The 21902-nt window shown below is 45.1% G+C and overlaps 1 protein-coding gene across 1 annotated transcript in view; it reads right to left on the bottom strand.

The window, feature by feature from the left end:
* ches1 (checkpoint suppressor 1) overlaps positions 1–21902 on the bottom strand; it is a gene marked incomplete at its 3' end in the record, with an annotated part of 119886 nt that overhangs the window by 30945 nt on the left and 67039 nt on the right. The window contains exon 4 of the mRNA XM_080745315.1: positions 2066–2217. Within this exon, the coding sequence (XP_080601441.1) occupies positions 2066–2217 (152 nt within the window). The remainder of the gene's footprint in view (positions 1–2065; positions 2218–21902) is intronic.

The raw sequence follows: 21902 nt of genomic DNA, 5'->3' as shown, positions 1-21902 counted from the left end.
AAATTGATGGGGAGAGAGAGAGAGAGAGAGAGAGAGAGAGAGAGAGAGAGAGAGAGAGAGAGAGAGAGAGAGAGAGAGAGAGGGTGGAAAGAGTGGTGATGGTGGTGGGGTGGAGCATACATCACAGAACAGATAAATAAAGTAGACAGCGCGCCTGGTGCTCCACCACTTGTTATATATATATCGTCGTTGTCGGGTGGATAACCTTGTATGTCCAAAACCGTTAGTTTTGTGTTTATCGTTTTAGAAAGGACCTAAGCTAGCACAGTGCTTGTAGATCGGCTGTTTTCACTAGTTTTGTGCTACGGTCTTGTGTGATGAAGCAGGGCTTTACTTAACGAAAAAAACGTACACATTTGAAACTTGGAGATACAAGGTTTCTGCCCGACAACAACGATATATATACTGTATAATATATATGCCTGGAGGACTAATAGTGGGAGGGGAGAGGAATGAAGCGGGAAGGCAAAGAGAGAGCATTCGTGCCAGAGGAAGAGGATCGAGGAGAGACTTTGGAGTGCATCAATGACGGGAGGTTGAGGAGTCAACAGGTGAACCAAAGAACCAACAAATACAGTATACTACAGTACATACAGCAGCAGCAGCAGCTGTATCCTTCTCGAAAGATTTGAAAATTGTGCAAAAGTACATTTTCTTGAAACTTTCATATATTTCTTGAAACTTTCATAATATTCTAGATACATTGGACATTCAGTGAATTATTCCAAATCTTTTTTTTTTTGTTAAAACTTTGAATTTTTATGGCATACAGCTCGTGAATATCAAAAGTCCAGATTTCAGAATATTACAATATGACACGAGACCACTCAAAACAAGGATTTATAATAGAAATGTCAACCTTCTGAAGTCAGACTTGCTTGAAGTCCAGGGGGACGTTTCTGAAGTCAGTTATGATTTGGGATGCTATGGCATCTGCAATGCTTTTTTACACAATATTCAAATTTTTCAAGAAGGATCTGTATGTAGTGTGTAGGGATGGGACGATAAGCGATATTATCGTTTATCGTGATAAAAAAACACTCACGATAATCGTATCGCAGAGATTTCATTTATCGTGATATCGTCCTCCGTCATGCACTGGGATCAATTCATGTTTTATTTGCTGAGCTGCATATCCGGTACCATTTAAACCCTCTATAATTGGTAAAAGGTAGCCTCGGAAACCCAGGCTTCTTTTGGCGATCAGAAGAAAAATAAGCCTGGGCGATCGCGTTAAAATCACTGTAGAAGGAAGTGTAGAACCAATCAGAATGCAGAGGCGCGTCGCTCCGAATTCGTTGGCGTCATGACGCAGCAGCGTTCTCTGCACTGAGCAGAGGAGCAGAGGGGGGTGGGGGGAGGAGAACACATGCTATTGGCCAGAGACTCCCGGGGAGATTCTCCGGGTCCGCCCATTTACATACAGAGAGTGTCCGCGTTGCCTCAGAGTGGGTAAAAGGTACTTTTTCACTCTCTAACAAATATCTTTGCCAAAAAATACAACGCGTCACTACGCGACGCGTTGTGTGCATGTAGATCGGCTATTTCTTGGCAAATGTTCCGCCCCAGGATAATGGCGATTGATTATCGCGATAATATCGTAAATCGTGATTTCTTTTGTCACGATAATCATGATGTGTCCCATCCCTAGTACTGTGATGACAAGAAACAGAATTACTACTGCATGGAGAGAAAGAAAGAGAGAGAGAGAGAGAGAGAGAGAGAGAGAGAGAGAGAGAGAGAGAGAGAGAGAGAGAGAGAGAGAGAGAGAGAGAGAGAGAGAGAGAGAGAGAGAGAGGTGTTTATGCTGGGTGGGGGGAGAAAAACAAAGAGTGTCCTGTCTAGAATCAGCCAGTGGTGAGAGGGAGGGGAGGGGAGGGGCTGCTGTCGCCCCAGGTTATTTTTATAATCAATTAACAAACGAGTCAGTCATTCGGTGAGTCAATCAACAAACCAGTTAATCAATCAATCTCGTAAACATGCGATGTTCGCTCATGTGTGTGTGTGTGTGTGTGTGTGTGTGTGTGTGTGTGTGTGTGTGTGTGTGTGTGTGTGTGTGTGTTACCTGTGTTGGTGTGTGTGGACCAGACCGTGCGGGGAGGCGGAAGGGGTCACCAGTCCAGGGGAGTAGGGGTGGTACGGGGTCTTCTTCAGAGCCTGGATGAGGTTGTGCCTGTACTCTGGATCTATGGACCACAGCGAACCTTTACCTATGCTCTGATAGGGGGAGAGAGAGAGAGAGCGAGAGAGAGAGAGAGAGAGAGAGAGACAGAGAGAGATGTTAAGTATCAGCCTTAGCACGTGGCAAACACAGCAGCTTGAGAAAACCTTTCCAAAACCACAACACACTAGCGTGTACGGCACACACACACACACACACACACACACACACACACACACACACACACACACACACACACACACACACACACACACACACACACACACACACACACACACACACACACACACACACACACACACACACACACACACACACACACGTGTTGGAGAGAGTCGCAGCCCCAGCCTGAAGCCTCATAAAGTCTAGTATCTCCCTCATTCCATAGGGATATCCCTTGGTTAAGATATTGCACTTTCCCGCGGGAGACCCAGGTTCAAAGCCCGGATGGGGAGGTTCGCATCACCTCTGTTACACACACGCACGCACGCACGTTTTTTGTTTAGATCGGTTTGACGTGTGTTTGGTGGGAGTGTATAACATTTGTGGCACGACACACAAAGCGTGATGTGCGTGGAACCGACAATAGATGCTCATTATCAATAAAGAAATTACAAGCTCCATCCCTAACAACAAGCACATCAGACACCACGCTCGCATGTATTCCCAACTTGCATGGCCCCCTGAGCAGTTCCCCACCCAGAGTGGTGGCGGTCAAACTGCCAGGTGAGAGGAGAAGAGGAGGGCCAAAGAGCAGCTTTATGGATGTGATGAGACATTGGTTCTCAACCTTTTCAGGCCGCGACCCCCAAAATAATCACATTCTAACTGGGGACCCCCCACCCTGACGAGCACTAAGAGTTGAGGAATTACATTTTGTATAACACGGTTCTATTGTGAAAATAGCAGATCTACATGCTCACAACGGTGAGCATTTAGATCGGCTATTTTCACAATTTCTGACTTTAATATTTGACACTATGGCCAGTGTTTGTTATTTTAGAGGTATTAAAAGCTCCTTAAATTGTCACTTTAGAATTGTGCAGATACCCTTAAACTGTATGTTGGTTTGTTTACTGTTGAGTGAGAAAACAATGTTGCACATCAAGTTAATCACCTGGGGACCCCCAAAATAATTTGGGGACCCCCCCTGGGAGTCCCGACCCACAGGTTGAGAACCACTGTGTTGAGAGACGCCATGCAGGAGGCAGCAGGAGTCCCAGGACGAGTGTGTGTGTGTGTGTGTGTGTGTGTGTGTGTGTGTGTGTGTGCGTGCGTGCGTGCGTGCGTGCGTGCGTGCGTGCGTGAGTGTTTGTATTCAATTCGTTTTTATTCAATTTCAACAGACTAAAATGTCGTTTTTTGTTGTTTAGTTCATTTCAGATAACTATAATAACCTTGGCATACGCGTGCACACACACACAGGCGAGCGCATACACAAGCGCTCACATACGCACGTGCGCACAACACATACATACACACACACACACATACATACACACACACACACACACACCTGCACCGCTGAGAACCTGAGGGGAAAATAGCACATTCACCTCAACTTCTCCTCTATGCCAAAAGACAGCAGCCTGCTCTGAGAACAAGCACGCAGGTCCTACAACTGAACACACACACACACACACACACACACACACACACACACACACACACACACACACACACACACACACACACACACACACACACACACACACACACACACACACACACACACACACACACACACACACACACACACACACACACACACACACACGCTCACATATTTTCGTTCATGCATACTCCGTCCTACTTCCGCTGAAAAGAGCACAGTGTTTTTGTTTTTCCACCCAGACAGGGGTGAGTGTGTGTGCGTGCGTGCGTCTGTGCGTGCGAGGAGGTTAAGACTCCAACTTTTTTTTTTTCACTCCGGGCTTGTATTTTTAGATCAAAGCTGGCTCTAATGAAGCTGTCAGTTCCTGTGTGTTGGTGAAGCCAGCCAATAGATTACGGTGGAGGAGGAACGGCGTGAAAACATACTATCCTCTTCACGCGATCCCAGAAAAACCCTCATCAGCTCTTTCATCTGGCCTGTCAAAGGCAAGTCAGGAGACGTGGAGTGAGGGGTGTGTGTGTGAGTGTGTGTGTGTGTGTGTGTGTGTGTGTGTGTGTGTGTGTGTGTGTGTGTGTGTGTGTGTGTGTGTGTGTGTGTGTGCGTGTGGAGAGAGATCAAAAAAGTTAATCTCTGTCGTCGGGCAGAAACCTCTTATCTCCATGTTTTTTTGTTTTTTTTTTGTTTGTTTTTTGGAAATTAACGATGTACTTGATCGTACAACAGCGTGACGCAAAAGCAACTTTCGTCGAGCTCGCCATCTGCAACTTTTGCCCTTTTGGAATTTGAATCCTTTTAAAGGAAACATTTTTTTGGACATAATGACGTTTCCCGGCCCGACAGAGACGGAATCTAAAACCGAAAGCTCCATCTGAAACCACACAACACTTTTGGTTGTGTTGTTGCGAAGAGAGAGAGAGAGAGAGAGAGAGAGAGAGAGAGAGAGAGAGAGACAGAGACAGAGAGAGACCAGTGAGTGGTGTAAAGTAACTAAGTACATTTAGTCAAGTACTGTACTTAAAGGGGCACTCCCACTCCACCACTTTTCAACCTGTTCATATAATTGGTCCTCACTCAAAAATAGCTTTTTTTTTTTTTTCTGAGAGGGCGGCTGTGGGCAGGTCAGAAACCCATCGTCATCGATTGCCAATCCAGCTCATAGAAACTGCAGGCTTTCTATTCCTGAAAAGTTGCAATTTTTAAGTGGAAGCCATTGTTCTCGCGATAATACAAATCTAAATATTTTTTTTCAAAAATATATATATATTTTTTTTGGGAAAATGATGATGTCACAAGATGATGGATTCTGAACTTCCCACAGCTCTCGTACCGAGTAGAATTTTTTTTAAATATTTTATCATGAACATTAGTGAGGACCTATTATATGAAGACAGGTTGAAAAGTGGTGAACTACTCCTTTAAGTACACTTTTGAGTTATTTGTACTTTACCTGAGAATATCCAATTTAGAATACTTCTACTCAGATCCAAATGTTGTACTTTTACTCCACTGCATTTATTTGAAAACCTTAGTTACTAAGTTACCGGTACTTTGCAGATATAAATTACAATATTATAAAACACACATAAACCACTTTAGCACTATTTTATACCCATGTTTGAAAATAGACGATCTACAAGCTCACAACGCATCGCAGCATTGTTATTTTCAAACATTTTGTACTTTTACGTTTGGTAGTTTAAGTACTTTTTGATGCCAATACTTTCATACTTTTACTCAAGTTCATTTTGAATTCCAGACTTTTACTTGTAACAGAGTACTTCTATATTGCAGTATTGATAATTTTACTTAAGGTAAAATATGTGAATACTTTTTCCACCTCAGAGAGAGATTCCTGTTATGGGGAATGCTGTTTCCCTTGCTTTAACGGTGTCCCTGTCGCCGTTTTATTGTCTGTCAGCCTATATCAAGGCGTTTCTTTCTGAGCAAACAGCCTCTCCGTTTGGAATGTGTTCCGTTTATCGGGCCTGCGTACGTGTCTATTTTTATTTCCTTTAATTTTCTCCCAATTTTTTTTAGCCGTTAATGCCAATTCCTCCCTGGTGTGTGTGTGAGTCCACTGCCTCTGTGCCAAGTCCTTGTTGTGGCGGTCTGGGGAGGGTTGCAGAGACAACCGACGCTTCTCCTCTGATACACACAGAGTCACCAGCTGCTTCTCGTCAAGGCGTTTTATCACTGGGAGGGTTGCAATGGTAGCGTGTGCACAGGAACATGCTATCCCTCCCCCGTTTCTCTGCTCCTCATATACTGTATACCAGGGACGTCACACGACTGGGGGGGAAAGTGGGACTGAGTTACTAGGGCCCAAGGTGGAGGGGAGGACTCTGTCCATTGAGGTAAATAAAATCATGTAAAAAGGAGATTCCTTGAGTGCTGGCGACTACTTCTTTCTCATATGCTACTTTGAGCCGTGCACCTAAAAGCCTTCATCTGACGGTGGGACTACACCAAAAAATGTGCACATACGCGCGTACTGTCCGTGAAGAGGCTCGCGTATGCGTAAACGCTCCAGGCTACACCAAGGAGGGAGTATATGTGAGGAAGACCAGATAGTCTGTGTACAAAACGCATAGGCGTGCTTAAAAAATAGAACCGATCCTATTTTTAGGGAATGCGTATCCGTGGTTCGCGCTATCCGTACGCCTGGTGTAGCCGGCTGAATTGATATACATTGGATCTATCCAAAACGCGCATACGCGCGCGCGCCCCGCATACGCACGCATACGCACTGACGCGCGCGAAACGGCTTGGTGTAGTCCCACCGTAACTTGGAGTGTTGCGGGCTGTCTGCTTGCAGATACCTTTCTCCCCAAGGTGGAGGGGCCCTACTAACTTTAGCTATTGAAAAATAGCAGATATACAAGCTCGCGCCGCGGCACCGAGTGCCGCGCTGCGAGCTTGTAGTTCTGCTATTTTTGAAAAGTCGTGAAAATGTGTGCGAATCTTTGAATATATGTATTTTTTTAAGCGAACATTTGTAACTAAAATTGTGCTTCTGGGGGGGGGGGGGGGTCCCTGGAACTAAATATTTTGAGATGGGGGTCCGTGGCCAAATACATATAATTTTGGGGGTCCTTCAGGACCTTCACATGAAAAGGTTTGTGCACCACTGACATATAGAAGCATAGGTTTTTAAAAAAAGGGAAAAAAAGGGGGAAAAAAACGTAGGATTTGAAATATTCAAAGACTTTTTCCACGATTTTTCAAAAATAGCAGATCTACAAGCTCGCAGCGCGGCACTCGGTGCCACGCTGTGAGCTTGTAGATCTGCTATTTGTCAATAGTTAAAGTACCCAGGGCCCAGAATTTGGTGCGACACCCCTGCTCTATGCCGGACAGGACAGCCTGACCGGTGACCGCGCTACGCTGCTTACCCCGGGGTAGTTCTGCTACCATCCACCACAACTCCCTCCTCCCCATCCCGTACCAAAAGATAAACATTATTGTTGGACTTCATTAAAGTCTCGAGGCAGTTATGGGCTATAATGCAGTGGTGGAAAAAGCACTCGCATTTTTTTACTTAAAGTAGGACTGTCATCTAAAGGGGTACTGTCACTTTAAAAAGTAATCTTAAAATAAAGTTAATATGTTTATGATGTCATTGTGGGAATGCACAATTATATGCCAATCAAATTAATTGACTGTACTTAGACTACTTACTGTACTGGTCAGCTGTTGTTGGGGGCGAGGGGCAGATTACACTGTGACGTGAGTTTCAGACTATTTCAGACCGTTTTCAGAGAGACTACGTGACCTACTGTATCATACTATTATAATTTCGGGGGCGTGTCAGCGGGCCTTTAAGTGAAAGTATCAATACTGCAATGTAGACATACTACTGTTTCAAGTAAAAGTCCCAGAATTCAAGTAAAGGTACTAAAGTACCAAAATGTGATTAAAAGTACCAAAAGTTTAAAGTACTCATTATGCAGAATGACCAATTTCACATGTTTTCAAATGTATGCAAAACTTTTGAAAATAGACAATCTACAAGCCCACAATGTGTCGGATCGCAACACATTGTAATTTGTGAGCTTGTGGATCGGGTACTTAAGTATAGAACTTGAGTAAATGTACGTTATTTTACAGTGGTTCTCAACCTTTTCAGGCCGCGACCCCTAATATAATCATATTTTAAGTTGGGACCCCCCCCCCCACCCACCCACCCTAACGATGCACTAAGAGTTGAGGCATTACATTTTGTACAACACAGTTCTATTGTGAAAATAGCAGATCTACATGCTCACAACAACTCGCGTTGCGAGGCGTTGTTTTCACAATGTCTGCCAATGTTGAATTTGTCATTTTTGAGGTATTAAAAAGTCTCTACATTTTCACTTAAGAAATGTGCAGATACCCTCTATACACGTAAACTTTACGTTGGTTTGTTTACTGTTGACTGAGAAAACAATGTTGCACATTAAGTTAATCATCTGGGGATCCCCCCAAAATAATTTGGAGACCCCCTGGTCCCGACCTAGCCTCGTACCCGCCCTAGTCCCGACCCACAGGTTGAGAACCACTGCTTTACACCAAAGCTACAATGCACCTCATCTCAGAGGATGTTTAGACCATTGGAGTAATATCTAGTCAACACCACGTTTCAAATATAAACTGCAGTTTTGCTAAAACATTAATCCATATATAAAATGCAGTTTTGCTAAAACATTAATCAATGATTTCAGAGAGAGGTTTGATGGAAATCGTTTGTGATTTTAGATTAGAGCAGGCCTATTTAATCGCGCAGTGGATATATTTTCAACACAAATGACTGCTGCTTCGACGATGTCGGTAAACAAGGCTTTATTGAAAACAGCTGAGAAACCTGTGCATTTCACCACATAGAAAACGTAGCGCAAATGAACCACAAATGTTTATGCTTCTGTCTCATAGAAGTCTGTGTATCATGTGTCTATTAGAGCAGTGGTTCTCAAAGTGGAATCCAGGGACTCAGTGAGTTCCTTTATGGGACTCTAAATTGACCCATACAAGTCTGTAACTCAGACAGTGTACAAATGGAACCAAATGAACCCTAACGGGTCCATTTGGTTCAATTTGTACACTGTCAGAGTTAAGGGGAGACCTTGAAATGTGAAAGTTTGAGAAACACTGTATTAGAGGTTTTAGCTCAAGAACTGAGCTGAGCTGCCTGTCTATTTGTATATCGTTGCTGTTTTTGTTCTTGTCTTGATCATACAACAGTGTCACACAAATGTATCAAAAATAGCAGATCAACAAGCGAAGGGACACAACGCTTTGAGCTTGTAGATCTGCTACTTTTGCTGTTTTTGAATCCTGAAAATAAACAGTTTTGGACATGGTGAGGTTTCAGGTTTCTACCCCTGACAGAAAACGATATCGGTCTATATTTGTCTGTCTAGTTACATACCAGCCCACCAGGGCTTTCTTTCGCAAGTACCAACAAAACGTCTGTACTTAAAATGCCCAGTGGTGCTGCCCTGCTCTGCAGTGGTGATTTGTCTAACGCTTAATAAATACTGTGGTCGTGGTAGCTCACAGTTATACGCCTCGGCCGTGGAGGACAAAACAAAAGGAATGAGAAGAAGTGCCTGCGCTGTTTACTTCTTCCGACATCTCTGTCTGCTGCTGTCTGGCTTCTTACATTAGTATGTCTGTCCTCTCCTCCACGGTCCATATGTTTAGCTGTGCACGTGCGCGCGCATGTGTGTGTGTGTGTGTGTGTGTGTGTGTGTGTGTGTGTGTGTGTGTGTGTGTGTACGCTATATATATGTGTGCCTGCCCTCAGTTCCCTGCGGAGTGTGATATTACCCAGCGTGCACTGCTCCCGGGGGCGCTTCTATAACTGCCAGCAACGCCTCTCCTGGAGAGCACAATATTACACACACACACACACACACACACACACACGTGTGCACACACACACACAGAGGTGACCCCCGCTGGGCCAAATTTCCCTCTGCACCCCTCCAAGCCCAACAGTCCCTATCTCTGTATGTCTGTGCGCGCACGTGCGCGTGTGTGTGTGCGTGAGCGTGCGTACGAGAGCGTCCCCCTGTCGTCTGCCCGCCTGCCAGCCGATTAACCCATTTACAGCGCGGCACCGAGCGCCGCGCTGCGAGCTTGTAGATCTGCTATTTTTGAAAAAGTTGTGAACATGTTGGGGTCCGTGGCCAAATATATATCATTTTGGGGGTCCTTCACATGAAGAAGTTTGAGCACCACTGACATAGCAGTCTCTCAAGAACAGACCAACTGAGCTCCAGTTAAGTGAAAAGGACCTTTTCTTTGACGATGCCTGGCCAGATTGCTGACATAGAAACATAGGTTTTTCAAAAAATCTTAGAAGTATTCAAAAGACACCAGGTCAAAATTCTAATTTTCACATTTTTTCAAAAATAGCAGATCTACAAGCTCGCAGCGCGGCACTCGGTGCCGCGCTGTGAGCTTGTATATCTGCTATTTTTCAATAGTTAAAGCATAACATAATGATACACCATAATGTGTACACGTTCTGAATGGATTAAATCAATGCTTTCTACAGGAGCGCGTCTGCCGGGCCTCCCGCCATCGCCAAACGGGCGAAGGCCAATCAGAACGCTCCCCTCTCCTCTAATCCCCCCCACCACCACCACACACACACACACACACACACACCCCTCTCCACCGCTGCTCCCCGGTCGATAGGCCAATCACGGGCCGGGACGCGCAGGAAGAAGGTTCTGTCACCTGGGTTATAGCGGTCTCCATGGAAACAAGGCAACAGGCTGTATTCAGTGGAGGGGGAGGGGGGGGGGGGGTTCAGCAGTCTGTTCTCTATACTTCAGGGGTCTTCAACGTTTTCAGGGCCAAGGAGGACCTCTTAGCTGAGAGAGAGATGAAGCAGGGACCCGGATTCCGTATAGTTTCATTGTTTGACAGCACAATCGTCAGTGTATTTTGGGTTCATGTCAATTTGTGTTTTTAGATATTTAACCACTTTAACCGTACTTAGTCCGCTCTTTTCCCCCTCTGTCTACACCAAAGCTCTTTGCCGAAAATAGCTGATCTACAAGCTCACTTGTGTGCTTGTAGATCGGCTGTTTTCACTGGTTTAACTCATTTTTAAAATGATAAATGCAAAACAAAGAGTTTTGGACATACAAGGTTTCCATCCGACAATGACGCAATTATACTAAGTAAGTGTAAAAATAAATTCCAAATATAAAATTTTCTCGCGGCACACCTGTACTGCCGTCACGGCACCCCGGGGTGCCCCGTCACCCACTTTGAAAACCCCTGGTCCAGAGGTCTCGCGTTAGCGAGGTCTCCCCAACACTATGCCAGGAAGCAGGCTCAGATAGAGGACCAGGAATTCCACCCCACCTACGAGGGCTCCACTTCAGTAACAATAAACTAAACAACTCCGCTACTCGCCTAAACAAAGGTAGTCTTGCGTTGTTGAAAGTCTATTCTCCGTGGTGGGGAAACCTCTCGGCACCCCACCCACTCTGTAAAACACACTATTTTTTGTCATGAAATACAAATGCATCCAACTCCACCGCCGCAGACACAACCCCGAAATAAGAACACTCAACTTGCGGAGGTCGAGTTGGATGCATTTTATTTCATGACAAAAATAGTGCCCTCCACTGCCCTATGAGAGAGACCTCACTAACGTTCTGAACCAGAGCTAGGGGCCCACTTGCTTTTCAATACCCCCACGGCCCACCAGTGAGAATGGCTGGGGGTCAGAGATAAGAGGAAGGGGGAAGTGGTTTTATTTTCTGCAAAACCACCAGGGAGTTAAAAAATAAACAATAGAATAAATAGATCACTTTTAACTGCCTATGTGTGTGGTCAGGGTGATTGATTGACTAAATACTTTATTAGAAGTTTGCATAGAAAAAGTACAGGAGAGTACAGTTCAGATGGGAGGCTCTCTCCATTCCGACATGTCGCCACTCCGAAATTGACTTCTTATTGTCGGAGTGGCGACACTCCCATGGGCCTAAGGTTTAGGGTTAGGGTTAGAGTCGGAATGGAGACATGTCGGAAAGGAGACATGTCGGAGTGGTCACATGTACTCCTATGGTGGCAACACTACCATACACAGCTGGAATGTGTCCCCTATATACCGTCACAGTGTGCTACACACTGAGCAATACAATTTACAAATTTACAAATTAGCAGACACTCCCTAACCCAATCTAACCCAATCTAGAGTGACTCACAGTAAGCAAGGTAAACCCCAGGTAATACATCAAATGCATAGAAATAGTAATCTAGGATCATACAGTAAGTAGGTAAACCTGTCATCCAGGCACGTGCACACACAGACGGGGGCTTGAGCCCCTGCCCTTTTATCCATCTGTAAAAAATGCCCTCTCCAGACCATGAATGCAGTTTTTACTATGGTGAAAGAAATGCAAATGCCCTCTTTCCATGCCATACCTGAAAGTAGCATTCAAGAGAATTGCCATTTTCCAAACTCTCCTGAACTTGAATGCAGCATCTTATGTTGAAAGAATTGCCCTCTCTGTGTAGTAAACCATGCTGTTACGACACATCTCCAGTATTGACTTGATTATGCTTAGTTCAGTGTGGTATGTATCAAGCACCAAAAATAGCCGACCTTCAAGCTCACAAAGCGTCGCAGAGCGACGCTAGGATGTCGACTATTTTCAATATTTCCAACAGAAGGCCCTTTTCGAAATTTCAGCCCCTGCCTCTCTAACATTCTATGCGCGTCCCTGCTCTCATCAGTCCAAACAGTATAACATCGACAAATAAAATAATCACTACATTGAAGCTATACACACTATAGGCTGCCAGGTCAACACATGAACCTGGCATCTGTCTACTGTACATAACACGCTATCTATTACATTCTAACCTCTGCCTAAGCCGTCAAGGTCGTCAATAAGGGTTTACACAGTATATAGGCACCTTGCTCAATGATAACCTTGACAACAGTTGCTCCTGCACACGTAGATCCACGCACAGCCCTTCTGGCTCAATATCTTTCCTCCAGGCTCCAGTGCCGATACCTAGAGCATGTGTTGTCAAACTCATTTTACGCCTCGACATCACAATGTGCCACCGTGCATCAGGGTTACTTTTGTCTGTTGCGTCACATGCATGCATGTGCCTTTCAGCATTGGTGAACATGCATGCATGTTCACCAATGCTGAAAGGCACGGATGCTATGTCTTAATGTTCTGTCATCCGACACAAAACAAGATGGATATAAGCATTCTTAGGCTAGTGATTTCAGTTCTTATAGGACTAAATGGGGATGTTCATGATAGCGTGTCTGTCGGGTGGAAACGGGAGAGTATTTTTTGCAGGTCTTTCAGCCCGAGTGTATCAAAAAAGCAACTGGGTTAAGCACTGTTGGTCCGACCAGTTTAACATTCACCAGGTTAGCATTCACCAGCGTCGGCAGGTTAGCATTTCACCAGGCTAGCATTCACCAGCGTCGGCAGGTTAGCATTTCACCAGGCTAGCTTTTACCAGCGTCGGCAGGTTAGCATTTCACCAGTGTTAATTTGACACATTTTAGGGTTAGGGCTAAGGTTAGGTTTAGGTGTATCTCCGTCCCCCAGACTTTCGTCACCTCCGCGCAGCCAATCACAAGCTTCGGTCTGCCTTAACCCAGTTGCATTTTTGATACACTCGGACTGAACGACCTGCAAAAAACACTCTCCCGAGTGGAAACCTCATAAGTCCAAAACTGTGACTCAGGATGCCAATTCAAAAAACGACAAAAGTAGCAGATCGACAAGCTCGAAATGCGCCGCTTCGCGCCCCCGTTTCGAGCTTGTAGATCTGCTACTTTTGATGCTTTTGTGCAACGCCGTAGTAATCTACGGAAAAACTGCAAAAGTTAGTGGAGAGATGGATGGAAAGTTTCTGTCTGACGGCAACAAGGTATTTTATTTGCATTTCATTACTGTCAGGAGCTCGCTCGCCTGCAGTGTCCAACAGCCTTTCAGCGTGTCTGCGGCGCACAGGGGCGTCACAAGGGGAAAGTGGGACTGAGTTACCAGGGCCCAAGGTGGAGGGGCCCTAGTAACTTTAGCTATTGAAAAATAGCAGATATACAAGCTCACAGCGCGGCACCGAGTGCCGCGCTGCGAGCTTGTAGATCTGCTATTTTTGAAAAGTCGTGAAAATGTGCGCAAATCTTTGAATATATAGCCTATGTATTTTTTAAGCGAACGTTTGTAACTCAAATTTTGCTTCCGGGGGGAAGTTCCTGGAACTAAATATTTTGAGATGGGGGTCCGTGGCCAAATTCATATCATTTTGGGGGTCCTTCACATGAAAAAGTTTGAGCATCACTGACATGGAAACATGGGTTTCTTGCACACATTTTCACAATTTTTCAAAAATAGCAGATCTACAAGCTCGCAGCGCGGCACTCGGTGCCGCGCTGTGAGCTTGTATATCTGCTATTTTTCAATAGTTAACATTCATGGGGGGCCCGCAGTGAATCCTTGTACCCAGGGCCCAGAATTTGGTGTGACGCCCCTGGCGGTGCACACTGAGTTGTATGATAATATGGTTCTGACTGTAATCAGTAGCCCTGGTGGTCTATAAATGTACTGAACACATTTAGTTGTTTACATGAGGGTTTGGCATTTGCTACCGCTATTGATTTTGCACAAAAATACATTTCAGAGTAGGAGTCGTGTCAGTGTAGTAGCACATTCCCACATGTCTCCAAACAGATGTAAACTGTCTTACAGAAATAGCAAAATCAGATGAGAGGAGAAAAAGTGATGAATGGAAACATTCATTCACACGTACACAAAAATGAGTTTGGTGAATGAGGTAAACCATGGTTTTGTGGGGGGCATTTTTAGCCCAAGGATTTTTTTGGTGTGTGCAAAACAAATGCTTGCAATGGATTCAGAACCATGCAAAACCCTAGTTTGACCCCTCACATGCTACTTAAAGCATATTTATTTTGGTGTGTTAATGGGAACCCAACTTTCAGCAGCTGTCACAGACTCTCCTAGGGAAACTGAATTTCAGTCTTTGTGAGATGTGTTACTAGTCACCTTTACAATCACATTGGTGAAGACATTTCTTGGTAAGGAATTTATTCAAGGTTAATTTGGACCTTTTTTCTGAAGATATCCCCTGACTAGAAAGAGCAATACTTTTATGCAATACTTTTGAAAAATGTTGGAACTGTTTTTAATTGACAAAAAGTTTTTTAATACTATCATATCATCATCATCATCATGTGACTACTAATTGAAGCCGAGGCCGAATTGGACCAAATCGCATGGATGAGCCCTGACAGCACATGGTTGAGGCTACAGACTCCAAATTTCGCACACAGACAGCTCAGACCTTTGCCTACGTTCTTAGCTAGGCCTCGACCCGACCCGATATGCGGTTTTCCGGAACCAACGCGAAAGGTTCGGAATCTCCATATGCGGAGTCCTGACTACTAATTGAAGCCAATGGACGCCGAATCCGAATTGGCCCGAATCGCATGGATGAGCCCTGACAGCACATGGTTGGTGCTACAGACTCCAAATTTCGCACACAGACAGCTCAGACCTTTGCCTACGTTCTTAGCTAGGCCTCGACCCGACCCGATACACAGTTTTTCGGATCCGGCACGAAAGGTTTTGAATCTCCGTATGCGGAGATGACTGACATCGGGCTGTTCCGGAGCAAGCGCTGACTCATTGTGACATCACTTCATAAAAGGCTCTGACATCACATACACTAGATGAGTCAACAAAAAATCTCTCTGAGTGTGGCATAAACATAAGTCTTTCTTCCTCTCACTTCGAGGTGAGCAAAGTTCAGGGTGCTCTTCAGAGCGGTTGGGTTCCGGGGAATTAGCGGGCTGTGCCTTTAAGAGAACCAGGTGAATAATGTGGATAAGCCCGGGCAGTTCCCTCTCACGCTAAACTTAAATAATAAAGGGGAATAAGGAGCCCAGGGGCTAGGGAACTCTGGGGCGCTCTGTAAGTAAAGTAAGGGGTGAGTTACGAAGGCTCTCACTTGCTCTCACTTGCCTCGACCCGACAGATATTTCCGTATATGGGCATAAAAGGGACACAGACTGATACAGAGATCTCCATATATGGGCAGATACAGAGATCTCCATATATGGGCATTTGGGCTAGAGTATAATGGGCATAAAAGGGACACAGACAGATACAGAGATCTCCATATATGGGCATATGAGCATAAAATGGACACACGGTTTTCCAAAACCGGCGCAAAATGTTCAGAATCGCATAGGGGCATATGGGCATATGGGCATAAAATGGACACAAAAAATGGACGCATATAAACAGGTATAATGGGGTTTGCATTAAAGGGTGGGGCATTCATTCCCTATTTCAAATTCGGCACGTGCGTTCCCCGCCGCAGCAGGTAGTGCAGTGCCCGGCCTCGACCCGATCCGATACGCGATTTTCTGGAACCAGCACGAAAGGTTCGGATTCTGATGTCTGACATCAGGGTTTTCCGGAACCGGCACTGTGTCTGCATAGATCTCCATATATGGGCATAAAATGGATGCAGACAGACAGATACGGATATCTCCATATATGGGCATAAATGGACACAGGCAAACAGATGGTCAAAGATCTCCATATATGGGCATAAATGGACACAGGCAAACAGATGGTCAAAACGGGTCCTATGACAACAGGTATAATGGGGTTTGCATTAAAGGGGGAACCAGCACTGTGTCTGCAACACAGTCGGAGGCACAGACAGATACAGAGATCTCCATAATGGGCATAAAGGGACACAGACAAACAGATACAGAGATCTCCATATATGGGCATAAAATGGATGCAGACAGACAGATACAGATATCTCCATATGGACACAGGTAAACAGATGGTTAAAACGGCTTCTACAGAGATCTCCATATGGACATAAAATGGACATAGACAGACAGATATCCCCATATATGGGCATAAATGGACACACGCAAACAGATGGTCAAAACAGATCCTATGACAACAGGTATAATGGGGTTTGCATTAAAGGGCCTGGCATTCATCCCCTATTTACATTGTTCCCGAGTTGGCCAGGGCGTATAATATAATGTATATCGTCACTGTTGGGCAGAAACCTTGTATCTCCTATCTTTTTGCAAAGGAAAGCACTGCTTCATCATACAAGGCCATCGCACAAAAGTACTGAAAACAACTGATCTACAAGCACACAACGCCTCGCACGATCTGCTATTTTCACTAGTTTAGTTCATTTTTAAAATGATAAATACAAAACGAACGGTCTTGGACAAACAAGGTTTCCACCTGACATCCACCTGACGACAATATAATGTATACGTTTTTTTAATGTAATGTAGGAAAATAAAAATAAAAGGGGATATTTGCTCGTGACCCACTGTTTGGTAAACAGTGACGTACATAGCTGTACACAGGACTTCTCAACAGGTGGGTGCTTACACACTGCGGGCGGCGGGTTACCTGCCTCCTCCACTGGGTTTTGAAGTATGGCAGCTCTTGCCAGCACGGTAGCGGCAAGATGAGAGAGTGGCTGCCATGCACACAGATGGAGGAGGATGAATGCATGAGCATATTACAATAAAAATATATCTCCATATTTTAACTTTTTGCGTTTTTACAGTCTATGGGTTGGTTCCCTTGACACATCACTGTGACATGACATCACAGATGATATCACAGGTGACATTACCTATGTAAAAGTCCATATACTGTATGGGTATTCCCCAGAATCCCTTTTATGCCCATATAAAATAAGAAGACCCCTGACGTCATCGATATATACCAGTAAGACTCCCTAATCGGGAGATAAGCTATAACCGACGAATCTCACTAAGTCTGACCTCACAAGCCCCATATTTGGACACGAACAACATATAACTCCATATATAGAGACATAGCTGCTGACATCAGTATGACATCACACTGCTGACATCAGTATGACATCACACCGTACACAAATGACCCTTATATAAGACCGGCATTATCTACCGACAGATTAGATGCAAGCAGGATCTCGACTCTGACACAACTCATCGGCTCATAAGCTGGTTCTCCCTCCATATATGGAGATAACCGACGAATCTCACTAAGTCTGACCTCACAAGCCCCATATTTGGACACGAACAACATATAACTCCATATATAGAGACATAGCTGCTGACATCAGTATGACATCACACTGCTGACATCAGTATGACATCACACCGTACACAAACAAAGGTGTGACGTGTGACGTGTGACCGACCGACGGACGGACGGACGGCCGGTGGAGGTTTTGATACCAGTAAGACTCCCTAATCGATCTGTCGGTAGATAATGCCGGTCTTATATAAGGGTCATTTGTGTACGGTGTGATGTCATACTGATGTCAGCAGTGTGATGTCATACTGATGTCAGCAGCTATGTCTCTATATATGGAGTTATATGTTGTTCGTGTCCAAATATGGGGCTTGTGAGGTCAGACTTAGTGAGATTCGTCGGTTATCTCCATATATGGAGGGATGTGTTGGTTATCTCCATATCTGGAGATTCAACCTTCAACGTGTAACTATGGCTACCTAACGACTAGCCACATGACGTGAAGGTGAGTGAGGGTCTTTGTAACAGCCACCCCCAGATTTCCCGTGGAAATCTGTACAATATCGAGAAGGCCCGAACGGAAACTCTTAGTCAACTGGCCACCCCATCAAAGAGTAAAGGGACATCAAGGCCTCTCTCTTGTCAATGGGCTGGTGTCGGCCACCCCGTACGGGTTCTAGTCTGAGGTGATAGCCTGCCACCCCGTTAGTAGGCAGGGTCCCGACAAGCCAAGGGGTCGATTGCACCAGCTTCCTCCTGCCGCGAAGGGTGCCAGCATGACTCACACCATCCTTCCTAGACGATTTTGACATCTTGTTACTAATCTGTCGGTAGATAATGCCGGTCTTATATAAGGGTCATTTGTGTACGGTGTGATGTCATACTGATGTCAGCAGTGTGATGTCATACTGATGCGGAGATATGAGCAGGGCAAAGGTGTGACGTGTGACGTGTGACCGACCGACGGACGGACGGCCGGTGGAGGTTTTGATACTAAACTGCGACCTGACGGTCGCAACTAAACTGCGACCTAACGGTCGCAATCACTGGCCAGATGGCCAAGACATGGCCCATATCTGTGTGGCTGGTTCAGGCAGGGATCTCCATGTATGGGCATAAAAGGGATGTACTATATACAGTACATGGATCTCCATTGATGGGTAACTGGTCCGATATACATCACTGGCCAGATGGCCAAGAATTGGCGCGAGGTCGAGGCTAGTGTTATTTACTGTATATATATTTTTTTAAAACCTTCCTTTATTCCACAAATCATGGGATCGGACACCGTCACGGGCCGACAGCCCTGACCTGAGGAAACAGCAACCTTGGAAGATTCAAGCGTCTGATTGCAAACAGCAAACCTAATACTGTACTCTGAGTCTGGATGTCCAGCTATTTGTGTCTCTCTCATCTGTATTGCTTCCCCATCCCTTTGACCCAATCTGATAGTTTTTCTCATGGGAAGAGCAGAGATTTGGCCGCCCTTCTGCATGGTATGCTAAGTGTCCAGAGTGGCCCTGGCGTTACTGTAGCGTCATTAGCATTATCACTCCTCTGATTGGTTCTATTCACAGCAGCCATGTTGGAAAGAAATTGGGCCTCTTTTTTACTTTTGTTACTAATGAAGGCTCTGTTCCATTCTGGTCAAACTAGCCTGGGATCACTTCCAATTTCGGGCTTTTGATCCGGTCGGGAGTGGATGGCGCCCTACGTCATTTTGTAGTCAAAATGGACTCCACTTTGGCCGGAACTACCAAACCAGAATCAGTTTTAACCCAAAACAATTCCCTGCGCACAATGATGATAATGTTAGTACCTACCCAATAAAACCCTTGATGCGGCGTAGTTTTGCTTATATTTAGAAATTTGTTTGCTATATCCATCTTTTAGTCCAACTTGCAGTGACTGGCAAGACTACACTCCTCTAGCATTTAAATAGGGATTGGGGAAACAAATGAAAAAAAAAAACAAAAAAAAAAAACAAAGCGACACCGCTTCTGCCATCTAGACCGGATCAAAACGACCTGTTTAGTAAACGAGCACCAGGTTTTCCCCCGAGAAAGCCTGGTGACGCGAGGTTACCTCAAACAGAGTGGTCAGTGTGCTGATATTGTGCACGTTGGCTCACACTGCTACACCAGTGGGTCTCAAAGTGTGGTCCAGCGCAGGGACTCTCATGGCTTCTTGAGGGGGCTCCAATTATGGCCCCTTACGGTTGTGTGCAACTCTTAAGAGTGTTAACCACTGTGTTTGAGTGGTTCTCGAAAAGTTTGAGAGCTACACTAAACGGCCTTCATTAGTATCACTGGTTGAAGGGAGTAGCCAATATGGCTGCAGTGCATAGAGAGTGTGTAGAGCTTATTGCACTTTCATTAACGAAACATTAATGACTACTATTATGTGTGCTGCTGACCTACGAGTCAACACTCACAGGGGCATTCAGATTGACCGTTTAACGGGAGGCATTTATGTGTGTTTTCTCTTGGCATATAAAGCGGTGAGCCTCAGATAATGCCATGTGCCAAGAACATTTCTTAACTGACTTTATACAAGCTGTGTGCGGAGTTATTAATAGCTGCTTGTAGACTTAGGAGACTGTAGGGAGCAGCAGGACCCCAGCCCCTCCACTGTGTGTGTGTGTGTGTGTGTGTGTGTGTGTGTGTGTGTGTGTGTGTGTCTGTCCACACAACCTCTACTGTTTCACAATGAGCAACTCTGGAGGACACACACACGCACGCACGCACGCACGCACCGCACGCGCACGCACGCACGCACGCACGCACGCACACACACACACACACACACACACACACACACACACACACACACACACACACACACACACACACACACACACACACACACACACACACACACACACACACACACACACACACACACACACACACACACACACACACACACACACACGCATACATGCATTCATGTGCACAAAGTATGTGTGTATAAATGTATGTAAAGCTCATGGGAAATCGGCTCACACACACACACGCACGCAGGCATGCAGTGCACACACACACATGTACACACATGTACACACACACACACACACACACACACACACACACCTGCTCAAATATTGTACACAGGTACTGTACATACAGCACATGAATGAAAAACAAAGAACAGATGAGCACAGAAAGAAAGGAACGATAAAAGACAGAAGAAAGGGAGAGAGAGAGAGAGAGAGAGAGAGAGAGAGAGAGAGAGAGAGAGAGAGAGAGAGAGAGAGAGAAAAGGACAAAAGCCAAGAGAAACAGAGATCAAAAGACGACGGGGTGAAAGGAGAATAACACGGAGAGCGACAGACAGACTGGGAGAGAGAAAAGAGAGAGAGGCAGGGCGAGAGACACCGGGGGAAAGAGGGAGAAAGTGAGACAGGGAGGGAGTTGATTGTGTGTGTGTGTGTTGCCAACATCTGTTTCCTGTGTTATATAAGCTGAGGAGGCCGGCCTCTCCCTCTCTGGGAAATAGGAGATATTAAAAAGTCCTGGTGCCTGTATGGGACTGACCCTAATGCTACAATGTTACAACACTATACTACTGTATGTGACTGACCCTAACACTACAATGTTACAACACTATACTACTGTATGTGAATGACCCTAATGCTACAACTAACCACTATACTACTGTACAGTATGTGACTGACCCTAATGTTACAACTAAACACTATACTACTGTAATACTGAAGGATACTTGCTTAACTTGTAGTTTCAGATGTGGTAGAAATGAGAGACATGGAGACAGGAATTTCATTCAACTCTCTTTGTTGGCAGAACTTTCCCTCCAGTACAGTCAACAAGTCAACAACACCCTAGAACTGGTGTCCCCTCCTCAAGAGTCCGACTATCCCCAAACTGAAATATTTTTCCCTCTTATCAGTTACATAAGCCCCAAAACATTCCGATTATTACAGAAAAACCATAACACAGATAAAACCCCTTACACAACTGTATGTGACTGACCCTAATGCTATAACTAAACACTATACTACTGTATG

This window comes from Nannobrachium achirus (genome assembly GCF_963921795.1).
Source record: "Nannobrachium achirus genome assembly, chromosome: 16".
Lineage (NCBI taxonomy): Eukaryota > Metazoa > Chordata > Actinopteri > Myctophiformes > Myctophidae > Nannobrachium > Nannobrachium achirus.
Note: the sequence above shows the minus strand (reverse complement) of the source record. Positions and strands in the feature narration are given on the sequence as shown.